Below are 14,596 nucleotides of genomic sequence, written 5' to 3' on the forward strand. Positions count from 1 at the left end.
AAAATTCAACACAATTTTTGTGGTGTTAGGAAAATTTCTATTCTAAAAATCTCCGATTGAAGTGATTAATCCCCATTAATCTCCTACAAGATGACCGGTCGATTGATTTTTGAAATCCGGTTAATTCCTATAAGTTTTTCCAAATCAAAATATATATACTAAATTATTAAAATTAAAATACTGTAATCTTTAAATTGAACCATTATAAAATTTATGATATAGTAAATATATATTTGTTAATAAATAATCAATATAATAATTATTAAATATTAAATGATATCTAATACGTAGGATTGTCGATTGTCGTTTCGATTAATTCTTTCGATTAATCCCAACTCGACTAATTAGGTCCGATCCGAGAAAGAGAAAAAAACCGATACTACCTCTATCCCAAATTAGATGTCCTCGTTGATTTTGGGCACGTAACTTTAGGTGCATTGACCATCTACTTTCGAAATTTATTTTTTTATTTTTTCTTTTATAAATGAAAATTTCATATTTTAATTTTTATTTGCAAAAATAAAATTTTAAAAATAAATCACGTATAATGAACCTGCAAGCGTTGAATCAAGAGGCATTGAGCCAAGTGAGATGACTTGAAAACATATTTGCATCATCATCATCACCTCTCGTTGATTTGTAAAATTCAAGGAATACCTACAATGTTATACATACAATTACGAAGCTGATTGAATCCTCCCATCCAATCTGATCTCTTCTCTCAGAAGGAAATGCCAGTCTCTGCTTCCGCTATTTACTTTCTCAATCTCCGCGGCGATGTGCTCATCAATCGTCTCTACCGAGACGACGTCGGGTCCGTACACAAATCAATTAATTCTTTGTTCTTGTTTACACATATGACATAAATGAATGAATGAGTTAATTGGTTTCAGGGGAAACATGGTGGATGCGTTTCGGTTGCATATAATGCAGACAAAAGAGCTGGGGAGCTGCCCTGTGCGTCAGATTGGAGGCTGCTCATTTCTGTACATGAGAATTAGCAATGTCTACATTGTCATTGTTGTCAGCACCAATGCTAATGTTGCTTCCGCCTTCAAGTTTGTTGTCGAGGTAGCTCTTTATACTATTTACGCTATTACACGATTGATTAGGGAAAGCTACAATAACATTTCTGTGGTTTGTGCTGAATGCTAAAGCAGTTGTTATGTTTATAATTGTTTTCGTTTCGCTATTCTGTCGAGTAGAATGTAGAAAGTGACAAAAGATAAAGAAGATAAGGGGTTCGGAGACGAATTTAGATAACTAGGACATACACGGCAAAAGGCCAAGAGGGAAGTATTACAAGATAGATAGAGGAATGATGAGTTGAGATCAAAGACTCACTAGGAGAACTTATGGGACATAGTATGACACAGAAAGTAAATGGTGGATACATGTATTAATTTGTGTCTTACAGAATGGTGGTCTTTTAGGGAAGATAACAGTAACTCTCTGATTGTATATTACATAGTGCTTATAGTTAATATGATTTTAAATTTGTCAAAAATTTGTTATTTTAGGTTCTTATTGTGGTGAAATATCTTGTTTTTGTAGGCCATCAGTTTCAGATGAGATAAAACGAAGTCCATTTTATTTTGACATATAGAAATTTATGTATGTGCAGGCAGTCGCATTGTTCAAATCATACTTTGGAGGAGCATTTGACGAGGATGCCATCCGAAACAATTTTGTTCTCATCTACGAGCTGTTGGATGGTATGTTCATTCGGAGAATATATCTCTTTTTTTATTTTAAATTATTTCCTGTGATTTGTATATATTTCATAGGCTATTTGTGGGTGCATGTGAGCCATTATTGTATAGGATGGTCCTTTTCAGTTTTCTACAGTAATGAGGCATTATGCCTTGCATATTATTTTCTCTGCATTGGCTTCATTTCTTTCGTGCTATGGTGTTTATAGATCCTCTCCTGTCTAAGAGTTCAGATGTTGAGACTAAATTGTTTAGATTAAGTTCCTTTGTGGCATGTGAGCTCGTACAATATGTTTGAGCTCGTATAATATGTTTATCGTTCCCTTTTAGAATCTGCACAAGAAATAAATTGCAGCACAGAGAATAAGGAGTACCGAAGTGGTAGCAAAGGTGCTCCAAGTGCAATATAAATTATATCAATTACCAAAAAACCAACAAGTAGTAATTTTAATATTTAACTCACAGCTTTTTGACATAGTGTTGTTTGTTGCTTTGTGTGTTAATGTGTTTAGCATGCATATTAGTGGGGATGGATATTAGGATATATATCACCTTGTATATTATTCGTGGCAGTTGATATCAATAAAAAGAAGTTTTCCTCTTTCTTTCTATCTTTTGTATTGTCATTGAATACTCTCTCTGGAACTTCCATAGTTCTTTCCAAGTTTCCTATTTCCCTCTTCAATTTGTCTAAGCTTCTGGGTTTACAGTGTAGGAAAGAATTAAGGGTAACCGAGACTGTTTTCGTGCAGCCGTCGTCTGCACTTTACCATATGCGTCATATTTAATATATACAAATATAATGCAGAGATTATGGATTTTGGTTACCCTCAAAATCTTTCTCCTGAGATGTTAAAGCTTTACATAACCCAGCAAGGTGTTCGTTCACCATTCTCGTCCAAGGTATTTCTGTATTTTAGTGTGTTTTTGTTCATTAGAATGCTATGGACTATATATTGAGATCATATAAGCTAAAGTTTCCTATGGACTTCTTTCTGCATATTACTGATTACTTAAACAGCCTAAAGAAAAAATTGTCCCAAATGCGACTTTACAAGTTACCGGTGCTGTTGGTTGGCGGAGAGAAGGTCTTGTGTACAAAAAGAATGAGGTAATTCATATTTTTAGCCTGCGGCTCCCTTTTATCTTTAACGAGGATTGCCTGTATCTCGATTTTAACCCTCGGTTGCTGGCAGGTGTTTCTGGATATTGTGGAAAGTGTAAACCTTCTAATGTCTTCAAAAGGTAAACTGAATATTGGAGATTGTTTTTTATGATTTGCATCATTTTGTTGACTCGACAATTTGGCAATGTAGGTAGTGTACTGAGCTGTGATGTAACTGGAAAAATTCTTATGAAGTGCTTTCTTTCTGGAATGCCTGATTTAAAGTTGGGCTTAAATGATAAAATTGGTCTAGAGAAAGAATCACAACTTAAGTCACGACCAGCTAAAAGGTAGCTTTTGTACTGTAATTGCTCTTATGCTCATTGACTAAATCATGCTTTAGCAATACCTTTTTCTGATCGTTTTATACTTCATCTCTTTTTCTAACCCAATTCATCACTTTGATACACCTGCAGCGGAAAAACTATTGAACTGGACGATGTTACTTTTCATCAATGTGTAAATTTAACAAGGTTCAACACAGAGAAAACTGTCAGTTTTGTCCCCCCTGATGGTGAATTTGAACTAATGAAGTAAGCATGGGAGTACACTCTCACTTATATGTCTTTTTATTTTTAAGTGTTAAGTAGTTAATTTGAGCTCTCTCTAGTTTAGTACCCCCTCACTTCTACAATGTATGCAATCAAAGTTTTCTTTACTGTTATACGTCCTACCTCTGTTTTATAAAAGTCTTTCATTAAAATAGTAATATTCCATTTGTTAAAAAAGTATCAGTATTACCTTGAAGGTACTTCAACTTGGACCTAAATAACTTGTAATTTGTCCTTGGGATGTCCTTTGTGTAATATTCCATTAGTGTATTGTAAATGAAGTACTTTCTTTTCAAACATCAACTAATATATAACATATATCTCATATATTTTAGCCCTGTAAATAAATATTTTATTTTCTTGCGCACAAATTAAGGGCCCCTTGTACTATAGACCAATACTTCTGTAATTCTCTGCTGTGTACTGAGATCATGTACTTCTGCAAATATGTGTTATACTGCTGCCATGTGTTCTGGGTTAATTCTCTTGGTGTTTGTGCAACTCTTTGCATGGCTATATTCTTCTTAAATATCTTTTCATTTCTCTGGCAAATAGGTATCGCATTACTGAGGGTGTAAATCTTCCCTTCAGAGTGTTGCCCACTATTAAGGAACTGGGCCAGGCCCGCGTGGAAGTAAATGTCAAGGTCTGTTTTTGGAGTTCATATCCCGTACAGTATATTTATTAATTTATCAATTCTCATAAAGTCGGTTTTCAGGTAAAGAGCGCTTTTGGGGCTAAAATGTTTGCACTTGGCGTAGTCATCAAGATCCCAGTACCAAAACAAACAGCAAAAACAAGTTTCCAGGTCACGTCAGGTCGAGTTAAATACAATGCCGCCATCAATTGTTTGGTCTGGAAGTAAGTGCATGACTTTGTTTGTTGAATATGGCATTAGATGCTATCTTTTGTTCTAAACAATCATGCAAAACTACCCTGAAAGATACACGATTTAGCAAGTTAAATCAAGCGATCACTTTAAGATACAAGGAAGGCGTAGATATAATTATTTGTGTTCGTATTATTCTATTCTAACATATATGCACATATAGTGACTGTGTATTTAAAGGTTTTTTGCCTTTTAAAAATGTTACCCACTTACCCGGATGTAAGATACCCAAGAAAAACTTCTTACTTTTACCATTTTGGTAATATGCTAGGGAGAATAATCTATCCTCAGAAATAAGGGTTTTATAAAAATTTGTTAGTTTGTTCTATCTTGTTTCACATTTTCAATATCAATTCTGTGGTATCTCAACAATATTTGCAGGATACGGAAATTTCCTGGTCAAACTGAGCCAACCTTGAGTGCTGAAGTCGAATTAATTTCCACCATTTCAGAAAAGAAGTCTTGGACCAGACCACCAATACAAATGGAATTTCAGGTTACTGTACAGTTGTCTGATCTTTAAGAACATATATTTGACTGCACATAGAAATGTATAGTGAAGTATTTAATAGCAGTAGCAGATGAGCAAATAGATAGGATGCAATTTATCAACAAAAAAAACACTCAATATATGTACTTGTTTAGTCATTATATTGCAGAACCTTGATTTTTTGTTTGAAACTTCAAAATTTTCATCAGTTGAAGATCTTGATATCGGTCTTCTTCATTGATTTCATGATACAAGGAAGTTTCAGATGATGTACGATCTATAGTCATTACTTGACAATTCAAAGGTGGTCTGATAACACTATTTTTACAGGTTCCAATGTTCACAGCATCTGGATTACGTGTCCGTTTTCTTAAGGTATGTGGTTAAGTGATCCATCTGAAAACTTGTTTTTTTGAACTGCTACAACTCAACTATTATGTCTGTGCAGGTCTGGGAGAAGAGTGGATACAACACAGTTGAGTGGGTTCGTTACATTACCAAAGCCGGTTCTTATGAAATAAGGTGCTAGGGAGGACATAGATACATATATTAGTTTCTTGGAAGTTCCTGTAAATGGATTGGAGTAACATATTCAAGCTAGCCACCTTCATAAAAACGGATATCATACTTATAGCCTGAAGTGATGCCGAGTTACTTTTAATAGATGCAACTAATCTTTCTTTCTGTATCAAGTTGTAGATGTCTCTGGTAGAAAGGATAATGTCAATAATACTATATGTTGTCAATAGTCAGATGTTGTGAATTTGGCTTGACATCTTTGTTATCATCTCCACATCAGCACTGGGATTCTGGCATGGAACCATTTCACAAGTCCTGGTATGGTTTATTTTTTTGATAACACAACACATTCAGGCAACCACTTCAACTTGAAAGAAATCTAACGGGGTGGAATGCAGTGGAATTTTGCAATATATTGCATGAAAACTTTAGGACTTGCATTGTCTATTCTAACGCTCTGTAATCAAGTCTCTAATCAATATTGAGCAATATGATACAAGGTTCTACTTATGCTCGTATAGCTCGTGATACAAGAAGAACGTTGGAATACTTGGTAATGATTGGTCACAGTCTGTTTTGTGTTTTGGCAATACAGCATCGGTTAGGTTCTTTATCATGTTTGTTTTCCTCAATCCATCTGTACATTTTAGGTTCTGTTTGTTTTTTCTTGATCCTGTCTCATTAATCCTCTTTTTCTTTGTCTGCTTAGCAACTTATGCTCCAAAATAAAGATTTATTTGTAAGACTGTTCTAATTTCTTGATATGAGGTTCCTACTTCTTCCTAGCATACTGGGCAATAATATTCTGTTTTGAGCTTCTTTTCTAGTATACTCTATCATTCTGGACCAGAAATTATATGTTCATATCTGGAGGAATGGCTCCACCTCATCATGTTTTCCTTCTACATATGATATACTCATATACAGGAGCAACTCCTGTACAGGTAGGTCATCATAGGCAGTTTCCAGTAGCAACGGGAAAAAACCAAAATCTGGAGTTTCTCCGACACCGCCTCCAAGCTCCAAGCATGTTAAGTTTTAGCGCCTAAACATACAGGACCTCATAATTATGATATACTATCTCAAGATCATTCACAGCAGATAACACACCTTCCTCAGCTGCTCTACGACGTCACTTGGCAGCTGGAGGAGTTGGTTAGAAACAGATTCTGTTAGTCTGCTACAGAGTGGGAGTAGAATCTTCCAACTATTATCCATCTTATCTAATAACATAAACTAGCTATTGTACAGTTTAGAGTTTTCAATTCACAAGATACAGAACATAAGAAATGTTTTAGTTGATTAGTCAAAGTATTGCATCTTCTTCTTTGTTTTAGCCTTTCTGCACATTCATTAACAGTTATGAAGATTATCATGGTATCAGAGCAGAAATCAACGATGAATTGCTCATTCCAGTTGGTTTCTTTATCTTTTCTTGCTGTTGATGGAGCTATTTTGTGTTCGTGATTTTTGTGTCAATCGATCATTTTGTGCTCTCCATGTCCATCAATCGCCATTGTGATCTCTCTCGCACGCATTACCTCGCAATCTTGCTCACTTGTTCTTGATGGCTGCAACTAATCAAACTATCTCTGCTCTTGATTTTATCTGCTAAGAACAAATTGAAATTTGTTGATGGCACTTTAGCCAGGCCTGCAATCAATACACCTGACTGGTAAGCCTGGGCATCATATAATTTTTGGTACAGGATCTCCGAATTCTTTGAGCCGGCACTTTCAAGCTAGTCGCTGGACGCCAGTTGTGGTATTGAACTGAGCAAGACAACAGGCTCGTGTTGCAGTACTAGCGAATCCACGACGCCCATTTTTTCGAATATGAGCCAGGCAAGCTTCACAACGAATATGCTTCGCAACTGAAACTACTTTCGAGTTTTGGTGCTTATCCTTCTTTTTTATAATCCAGTATCCGGGCCAGTTTTGGTACACCTCGACTAATCCAAATAACTGCTCGCGCACTTTATTTTTTGCGCTAAGGTAAGATGTGAATCTGCATGTGCTATATGCAATATTAAAAATCTCTTGTAGATCTTAGTCTAGGCTTTCTAGAACTCTTAGTTTTCTCTAATGTTTTTCGATGTTTAATTTGTTAAAAGGTGAGATTTGTTGTTTCCCAATTAGTTGGACTCGATAGTTTTCGTGTAATTTTGCTTCTATCCAAATGGAAGTTTCTGTCATATTGGTCTCCAGTTCTATTCATCCTGGTTGTGTATTAAGTTAATAATAACGATTGACGAAATAAGGGTAGCAAAACTTCAAAGTCATGAGTCCACATAACACAGATAAGCATCAAGCCACCTGTAGTATAATGCTTGCAAGGTGTTGCCGACACAAAAAATACAAGTGGCTTGTTAACATCGAGCCTTTGGACAAACCGCGTACTCCCACGCCCACTTCATGTCTAATCAGATACGGGGTTTTTCCGCGATGGATTGTGGGAACAAATTTTCCGTGTGTTTTTATATAGTTGAATGAAGGAATAATTTTTTTGTGAATTTTCATATAGCGGAAAGATGGAACAGTAAGATGTATAAAGCGTCGATAAGTAGTGTAGTCTTTTATATTCATATAAAAAAAATCAAATATCATATATTTCATCGATAAAAAGTATAAAGCATCGATAAGCAGCTTCGTCCTTTATATTCATATAAGAAAATCAAGTATAGTGTATTTCATGGATGAGATCACTGTACGAAAGTATTTGTTGAAACTTGTCAGATATCCACTTATTTTGCAAAACATTAAAATCTGTTTTTCTTTCCGTTCTCCTTATCATTTGTCATCTCCGAAATTAAGATTATTAGTGTTCCAAAAATCTTTAATTCACTGAAAAAAATTCGATTATTTCTTAGAAAGAAAAATTAATAAGTTACCAGCTTTATCCAAAAAAATCTTTGATGAATTTTCTATGAATTCTGAATCGACTGATCAACCGACTAGTTCTGATTCCTTAAATCTACAACCATGACTTAAGCATATATATATATATATGCAAAATTATACATTTCTTATTTTATTTCTAACGTATCTCGTTCCAACGCTCATTGCATACTTGGTAGAACGAATATAACGAAGATCCAATATTTAAGAACTATTAAAAAAAAAATAGACCTACAAATTTTATAAGAAAATGACAAGTAGAAATATAGGTGATCAATTAATTGAAAAAAAATGAACAAAGTGTCCAGAATTCACGAGTCGGCAGCGACAAATGTCCATTTCTATTCGTTTCATAACGTATTTCCCAGCTGCTTCGCTGAGTTAAATTTCTTATCCTCACTCCAACGGCTATTTTTAGTGCCGGCAATATCCTTTATATAGACACCCATTACACACGTCTCCAATCAAGATTACACACGCTCTCGTTCATCCACAAATAAACACATTACCACACATACAAGCCAGTGGCAGGCCAGTCAAGTAGGCACGTACAGGGGCGGAACTAGTAAGAGGCATCATATTATAAATTCCATAACACGAACACGACACGCATGCATATTAGTGTCCATAATTGAGAATGGAGTGCTTGGTTCTGCCAGTTTCTTTACTGAGACGGCAGTGCATTCGGACGCGGCTAGGCTACCGGGAGCTGAAAGGCGGAGGTTTCGGGACGTCGGATGATCCGGTGAGGGTGGTGGTGGGGAAGGAGAGGAGGGAGTTCTGGGTGGATCCGTTTGTTTTGGAGGAAAACCCGTTTAGAGTTTTGATTGAATTGGTGAATAGAAATGAGGGGAGGGGGAGCAAGAAGAGAGTGTTGTTTGTGGATGTGGATGCTATATTGTTTGAGCACATGTTGTGGCTCATGCACAATGATTCTTCTTCTTTGTTTCAGCTCAATCTGAAAGAAGTTGTTGATTTCTATGCTCAAGATTTTTGAGTTTTTATTTGGGTCTAGTTGGTTAGCTACAAAAATAATTGTTACCGGATCAAATATAGCCATGTTAAATTTAGGAGTCTCTGGTTTGTAAAGTTTATATTGTTGAATCTGATTATTGAGTAACTGATTCTATTGAGAGTTAACTGGATCATCGACTGTTCCGTCAATTTTAGTGAACAGTTAAGTATGATGATCTGAGAGCAAGGACGGATCTAGGATTTCAAACTCACCGACAAAGATTATATTTTGATTTGGGGTTCTTTGATATGGGGTGAGGTGTTTGTTTTGTAAAAAGGGGATGAAAAACAGAGGAGGGAGGAGCTCTGTTTTGTTTGTGCAACTCTGCTCTCTTGCTTTACTTCGAAAATAATATTGCAGCTCTGTTTTGTTTGTGCTGGGATATTTCAATTACAAATTCATGCTTCAAGGGACAAATTGGAATTTTCGCAAGGATTATTTGTATTGTATTTTTTTTTAAAGATAAATCTAAGATGGTTCTGTTCAAATTTTTGGAAAATATATTTCCCACATAATATTATTCATTCACTGTTCACATAACTCGTTTCACAATCAATTAGATGCTTTATATTCGAATTTGTCAAATGACCTTTAAATCCAGGATTGCTCCTCCCTCGTAGGATGTGTATTTTCCCGCCGGCCGCCACGCCAAACTCCGATATTAACATCACAGTGTTAAGATCGGAAAATTGAGAATTTTGTCAGGTACACATCGAAGATTGAAGAAAATTTAAAAAAATAATTGGTGAGAGGGATAGGTTATGTGATTTGTCTCTCACTATCTTAATCTATTCGAAATTTCCCGACCTAAATAGAGGAAAGAAAGAGCGAAAATTATATTATATTATCTTTAGGTACGTTTACAACTCAACTTTTACGATTATTTATAAAGTCCGGTAACTGCACGAAGTTAAAAGCAAAATACAAGAAATTGGAGGATCAAAATTACGTTATACGAGCACAATTGGATAGCTCCGGTGATTAGGGTATATCCTTTGTTGACCCAAGTCTTACGTTCGACCCTGACTCATATCGAGAAAATCTGAGAGCTGATACTCAAATTGCAAGACTATAATTCATATTAGTAAAAAAAAAAATTATGCTATACATACTCCAGCACATCCACTTGTAACATCCGGAGAAATATTCCCTTCATACTTATCCTTAAAATGAAATTAGAAAGATGTATAGTTAATCTGGACTTGATCTTACTAAATATACACAAATTCCTTTTCCGTTTTGTTCTCCACTTGCTGCCTGAAAAAACAAAATTTTACATTCGAGATACAATGATTTTAAGTCTTATGCAATATGATCAAGCAGTGTCTGTATTAAGCTTCACTAGTAGGCGGGTTTAACCCGTTTAAATCCTGGTTGATGAACCATGTCCTGATAAATTAACTTCTATGTTTAACTTCAACAAGAACTGTCAAATCATCACAAAACTACAATGACTGAAGGCTAGACAGACACGACACACCACAATCTAAAGTTTATAATGCTGCTAATTCAGTTTTCTTTTCCTCCAGAAGCTTCAACTCTTTGCACCAGTCCTCCAACTTTGCCAGCTTTTCCAATTGTTCTGGTTTTAGTTCTTGAACATTTTTCTCCTTGAGGGCTTCTGCCAGGCGTAACTGGAACAAAAACAAAAGGACTCCAATCAAAAACATCTCTCATTTTTGAAAGTGGGGAAGATTTAGTAAATTAACAAATAATTTAAAACTTCTTTAGGCGTAATTTACAAAACTTATCCATCATGTAAATGGTATATTCATCTTTTTGCCAAGGGTAAATTAACATTTCAAGGTTGATGCGCAATGCTAAAGCTGCATGGATTGTATATGGTTCTTAAATCTTTTCGAAGAACTGCCATCACTTCTAGGATTTTCTACATTCTGGTTAAAAAGCATGAACAATTCGTCTTATGTACTCAAATATGTCCTCTCAACAATCTTACAACATATATATGTATCAACTACAAGCTGGTCAACTACATTAATATCATGTCAAATAAATTTTGACGAGTATTCAGGCAAAGTAACACATAGACCTATATAAGAAAATTGCCCAATCCTTTAAGGATCAATGTATTCCAAGTGCTCACCACATTATTCCAGATCTACCATTGCGTAAATATGACATTGATGCACAGTTGCACACTAATTATTTAATGTAAAATAAAATTCTTTGCCAGAGAAACAACAATCATGATGCAACTTACAGGAATCTAGTCCCTGTATATGTACATCTGACAACAATGATTTACAAAATGGGAACTGCAATATTAATTGGGTCCATTGTACAAGTATTAATGGCATCAGGGATTTAAAAACACTTGTGGCCTTGTAAATATAACCAATTAACGTTGCGACAGAGAAATAAGTTCCACATAGTCCAATAGACAACAAACAGTCCATGTGTGACTTAATTTTATACCAAGAGCCAAGAAACATGTGAGCTATGATTGAAGATGGAAAATGTGCAGAAAAGAAGCAATGCTTGCACTAAAACTAGAAAACAAGGGAAGTGCACAATTAAATTAAAGTTGCACATACACAAAAATGTATATAATTAAAATGAGGATGTCAAGAGTAGGTGTTGCATGCATGAAGTATTTACCTTCTTTCTTAAAGCTCGAATTTTTTTATCGATATCAGGAACAGGATCCTGTGAACCCAAATGCTCTCCTGAATTTGACGGAGCAATAGCTGCAGAAGAATTTGTAGCAATATTTAAATCATTCAACTCCGAGGTGACCACATCAACAGCTGGCACTTTAATTACATCATCACCAGATGCAACTTTGTCATTGTTCAAATTCTTATCAACAGCGGCCTGCTAGATTAACATGTAAAATAAAATATCAGGTATAAGCGCAACTTGCGAAGTAATGTTCACATAAAAGTGATTCTTTGTACACCAAGTATCCTCAACTTCTATATTATATAAATAACTACACAACATTTGAAAATTTTAAACAGCACTAGTTAACCCTTTCGTACATTTATTGTTTTTCATAACATATCGATCCTATTTCCCAATTGAGTTTTATTAAATTAGCGCACCATTATAAGATTAAAAATAATAAATATATTTTTATTAAAATATAATCATAAATTTCAATTAACGAATCAGAAACGAGATTAAATACTTTTTTCTGTCAAATATCACTGAATATTATGAAATATTATAACATGATTCTACTGTAGAACAAAAATTATCCATAATTATTCTACTTTAAAACCAAATTTAAAAATCAAGTTTTTTTCCAAGTTACTAAGGTTAATTTTTTTTAAAGTTTGTATATCATCGTGCTCTACATTAGGATTATATTTTATGTTTTGTGAAAGAATGAGTGCACTATGGAAGGTTGGCACATATATGTGTGTGTGTGTGTTAGATTCGATTGATAAGTATCATACATCAATTCCAAATTTTATTAACCTAATACAAAATTATTTGAAGATTTGACATTATTCGAGTCCAGTGATGACTATATGTGGCTCCACCGTGTTCATTTTATTACTAGTGTTGAGAAAGGCGTAGACTTGGTGAAAGCACAAGAGTTGTTTTTAAGGTGCCACAAGTGATAACAGATACCAAAGTGTGTCCTTTTGCTATTAAAACTAGAACTAGTGAAAAGCATTTAAGTATATGTATATATACCGTTAGAAAAATTAGTTGCTTTGAATAGCTAACAAATTAAAAAAATGTCGCTTAGTTTCAAAAAAAAATTGAAATAGGTCATTACTCATTAGACATTAATTAACTAAATTTAACAACTAAAATGCTTTAAAGTTGTTAAGCATGACAAAGGGCGTCAAATACGTACTCTTCATTATCTATGTCTAAGGAGTGAAAAAGGCTGCAGAGATGGCATTTAACTAGTGTGTGGGTGTGTGCGCGCAAGTGAGAGAAAAAAGAGGGTATACTTGTATTCGCTTTTCCTTCTTCCTTTCATTTCTTTTGGCAGACTTGGTCTTTGGTTTAGCATCCAATGCTGGGTCGCAACCTGGCGGCATTCCTTCAAGCGACTCCATCTCCTTCTTCCACTGTCCTCATCATAAACATAAAAAAGAAAGACATAAGTTCAGTGTAGAACCAAGAACCTAAGAACGCCTAATCCGAACCCTATTAATTATATACAAACCGAACCCATTTTACATAAGTTGAAAACAGTAGTAATTTACAGTTTCTTCCACAAATGTCATCAGCCTGAAATTATATAAACCAAGGCCAGAATTCAACACAACAGCAATACACACACTACCCTCGGTAATTATTCGACATTTCGACACACTTGTTATCACAAACACAAAAAGCCTTAAACTTTACAATTCACACCATCCCCAAACCACAATTTGAACATATTACAACAATAATTCAAAAATTAAAAAAGAGGGTTAGTAGAAGAAGCAAGAAATACTTACAAGGGCACCTTTGGATTGATAAATAGCGACTTCATCTTGAGGAACATAGCCAGCCCTAATTCTAATGGGCTTTCGGAGTGTACCGTCGGGTCGTCGGGTCGGGCCGAGAATCCTCTCTCCTTCTTTTAGGGTTTTACCCACTTCTGCTGCTAAGTTGTTCCCTTGATCCATGGCCATCTTCTTCCAATTGGATTTCACTTCTTGCAGAGCAATTATTAAGCACAAACAATGGTGGTGGTATCTTTGTTGATGTTCCTTTTCTTACAATCCTAACACTACCATTCAAATGACCCAGACTACTTTACTTTTTTTATTTATATTTAATAAAGTACATATATTTCAATTTTTTGAACAAATAGTACATATAGTTCATAACTATATTAAATATAAAAAATTAGTTACTCTTTATGTCATGTAGGTTAGGTTGTATATTAATACTCTTATAAAATATAATTTTAATAATTTTTTTCTAGATAAAATTTTAAATTTAAATACTTATAAAAAAAATTAAATAAATTATGAAATTATATTTTATATACATCTTAAAATACGTGTCAAACAATAAAAATATTGTAAAAATTAATAAGAACAAAGTAAATATTATATAATTATAATACTATTTACGCAGAGAAAAGTTTTTTGGGTCCATATTTAGTGGTTTTCATCATAACTTTTCTATTTTATAATATTTTAACTACCCGTCAACCTGAAGATTATCTTCTATTCTGTAATCTACAAGTATAATAATTAGTTTTATAAATTGCAGGATACTATTAGAACAATGAGCTTAATTATTACTAAAGTTGAAGGACGTTAATGATAAATTGATAATAATAATTAAGATTATTTAGAATTGATAAGTTATATATAATTTTTGATGATTAAATATATTATTATAGTTAAATTAAAGAAATATTATCGCTACCTC

The 14,596-nt window shown here is 34.3% G+C and overlaps 3 protein-coding genes across 5 annotated transcripts; 2 read left to right on the forward strand and 1 right to left on the reverse strand.

The window, feature by feature from the left end:
• The first annotated feature begins 557 nt into the window (after positions 1-557).
• On the forward strand, positions 558-5,582 carry LOC108206129 (AP-2 complex subunit mu). 2 transcript variants are annotated; one of them, XM_017376321.2, is made up of 13 exons: positions 558-814; positions 894-1,071; positions 1,625-1,715; positions 2,521-2,615; positions 2,734-2,823; positions 2,909-2,957; positions 3,029-3,167; positions 3,294-3,410; positions 3,984-4,074; positions 4,147-4,289; positions 4,699-4,813; positions 5,138-5,182; positions 5,256-5,582. In XM_017376321.2, the coding sequence occupies exons 1-13, from the start codon at positions 732-734 to the stop codon at positions 5,334-5,336; spliced, it is 1,317 nt and encodes a 438-aa protein (XP_017231810.1). In that variant the 5' UTR covers positions 558-731; the 3' UTR covers positions 5,337-5,582. The 2 variants fall into 2 exon arrangements, with proteins under 2 accessions (XP_017231810.1, XP_063943226.1); XM_064087156.1 differs by having other exon boundaries at positions 587-814; positions 4,153-4,289; positions 5,256-5,559.
• A 3,143-nt stretch (positions 5,583-8,725) lies between these two features.
• Positions 8,726-9,358, forward strand: LOC108207358 (auxin-responsive protein SAUR76). The gene has a single exon (XM_017377808.2). It carries the CDS (start codon positions 8,861-8,863, stop codon positions 9,218-9,220), a length of 360 nt encoding a protein of 119 aa, XP_017233297.1. The 5' UTR covers positions 8,726-8,860; the 3' UTR covers positions 9,221-9,358.
• A 1,192-nt stretch (positions 9,359-10,550) lies between these two features.
• LOC108206623 (partner of Y14 and mago) lies at positions 10,551-13,967 on the reverse strand. 2 transcript variants are annotated; one of them, XM_017376985.2, is made up of 4 exons: positions 13,669-13,967; positions 13,171-13,290; positions 11,858-12,073; positions 10,551-10,872 (listed from the first exon to the last, which is right to left on the reverse strand). In XM_017376985.2, the coding sequence occupies exons 1-4, from the start codon at positions 13,843-13,845 to the stop codon at positions 10,732-10,734; spliced, it is 654 nt and encodes a 217-aa protein (XP_017232474.1). In that variant the 5' UTR covers positions 13,846-13,967; the 3' UTR covers positions 10,551-10,731. The 2 variants fall into 2 exon arrangements, with proteins under 2 accessions (XP_017232474.1, XP_017232473.1); XM_017376984.2 differs by having other exon boundaries at positions 11,858-12,076.
• Between the last annotated feature and the right edge of the window lie 629 nt (positions 13,968-14,596).

Source organism: Daucus carota, chromosome 2 (genome assembly GCF_001625215.2).
Source record: "Daucus carota subsp. sativus chromosome 2, DH1 v3.0, whole genome shotgun sequence".
NCBI lineage: Eukaryota > Viridiplantae > Streptophyta > Magnoliopsida > Apiales > Apiaceae > Daucus > Daucus carota.

Bases quoted from the DNA above. Each gene is read 5' to 3' on its own strand.
- LOC108206129 (XM_017376321.2), top strand. From the start codon at position 732: ATGCCAGTCTCTGCTTCCGCTATTTACTTTCTCAATCTCCGCGGCGAT. The intron at 3,411-3,983 runs GTAAGCATGGGA...TCTGGCAAATAG, and splicing joins GGTGAATTTGAACTAATGAA to GTATCGCATTACTGAGGGTG. The intron at 4,814-5,137 runs GTTACTGTACAG...CTATTTTTACAG, and splicing joins CAATACAAATGGAATTTCAG to GTTCCAATGTTCACAGCATC.
- LOC108207358 (XM_017377808.2), top strand. From the start codon at position 8,861: ATGGAGTGCTTGGTTCTGCCAGTTTCTTTACTGAGACGGCAGTGCATT.
- LOC108206623 (XM_017376984.2), bottom strand. From the start codon at position 13,845: ATGGCCATGGATCAAGGGAACAACTTAGCAGCAGAAGTGGGTAAAACC. The intron at 13,291-13,668 runs GTAAGTATTTCT...TGATGAGGACAG, and splicing joins ATCAATCCAAAGGTGCCCTT to TGGAAGAAGGAGATGGAGTC. The intron at 10,873-11,857 runs GTAAATACTTCA...TTTTTGTTCCAG, and splicing joins TTCGAGCTTTAAGAAAGAAG to TTACGCCTGGCAGAAGCCCT.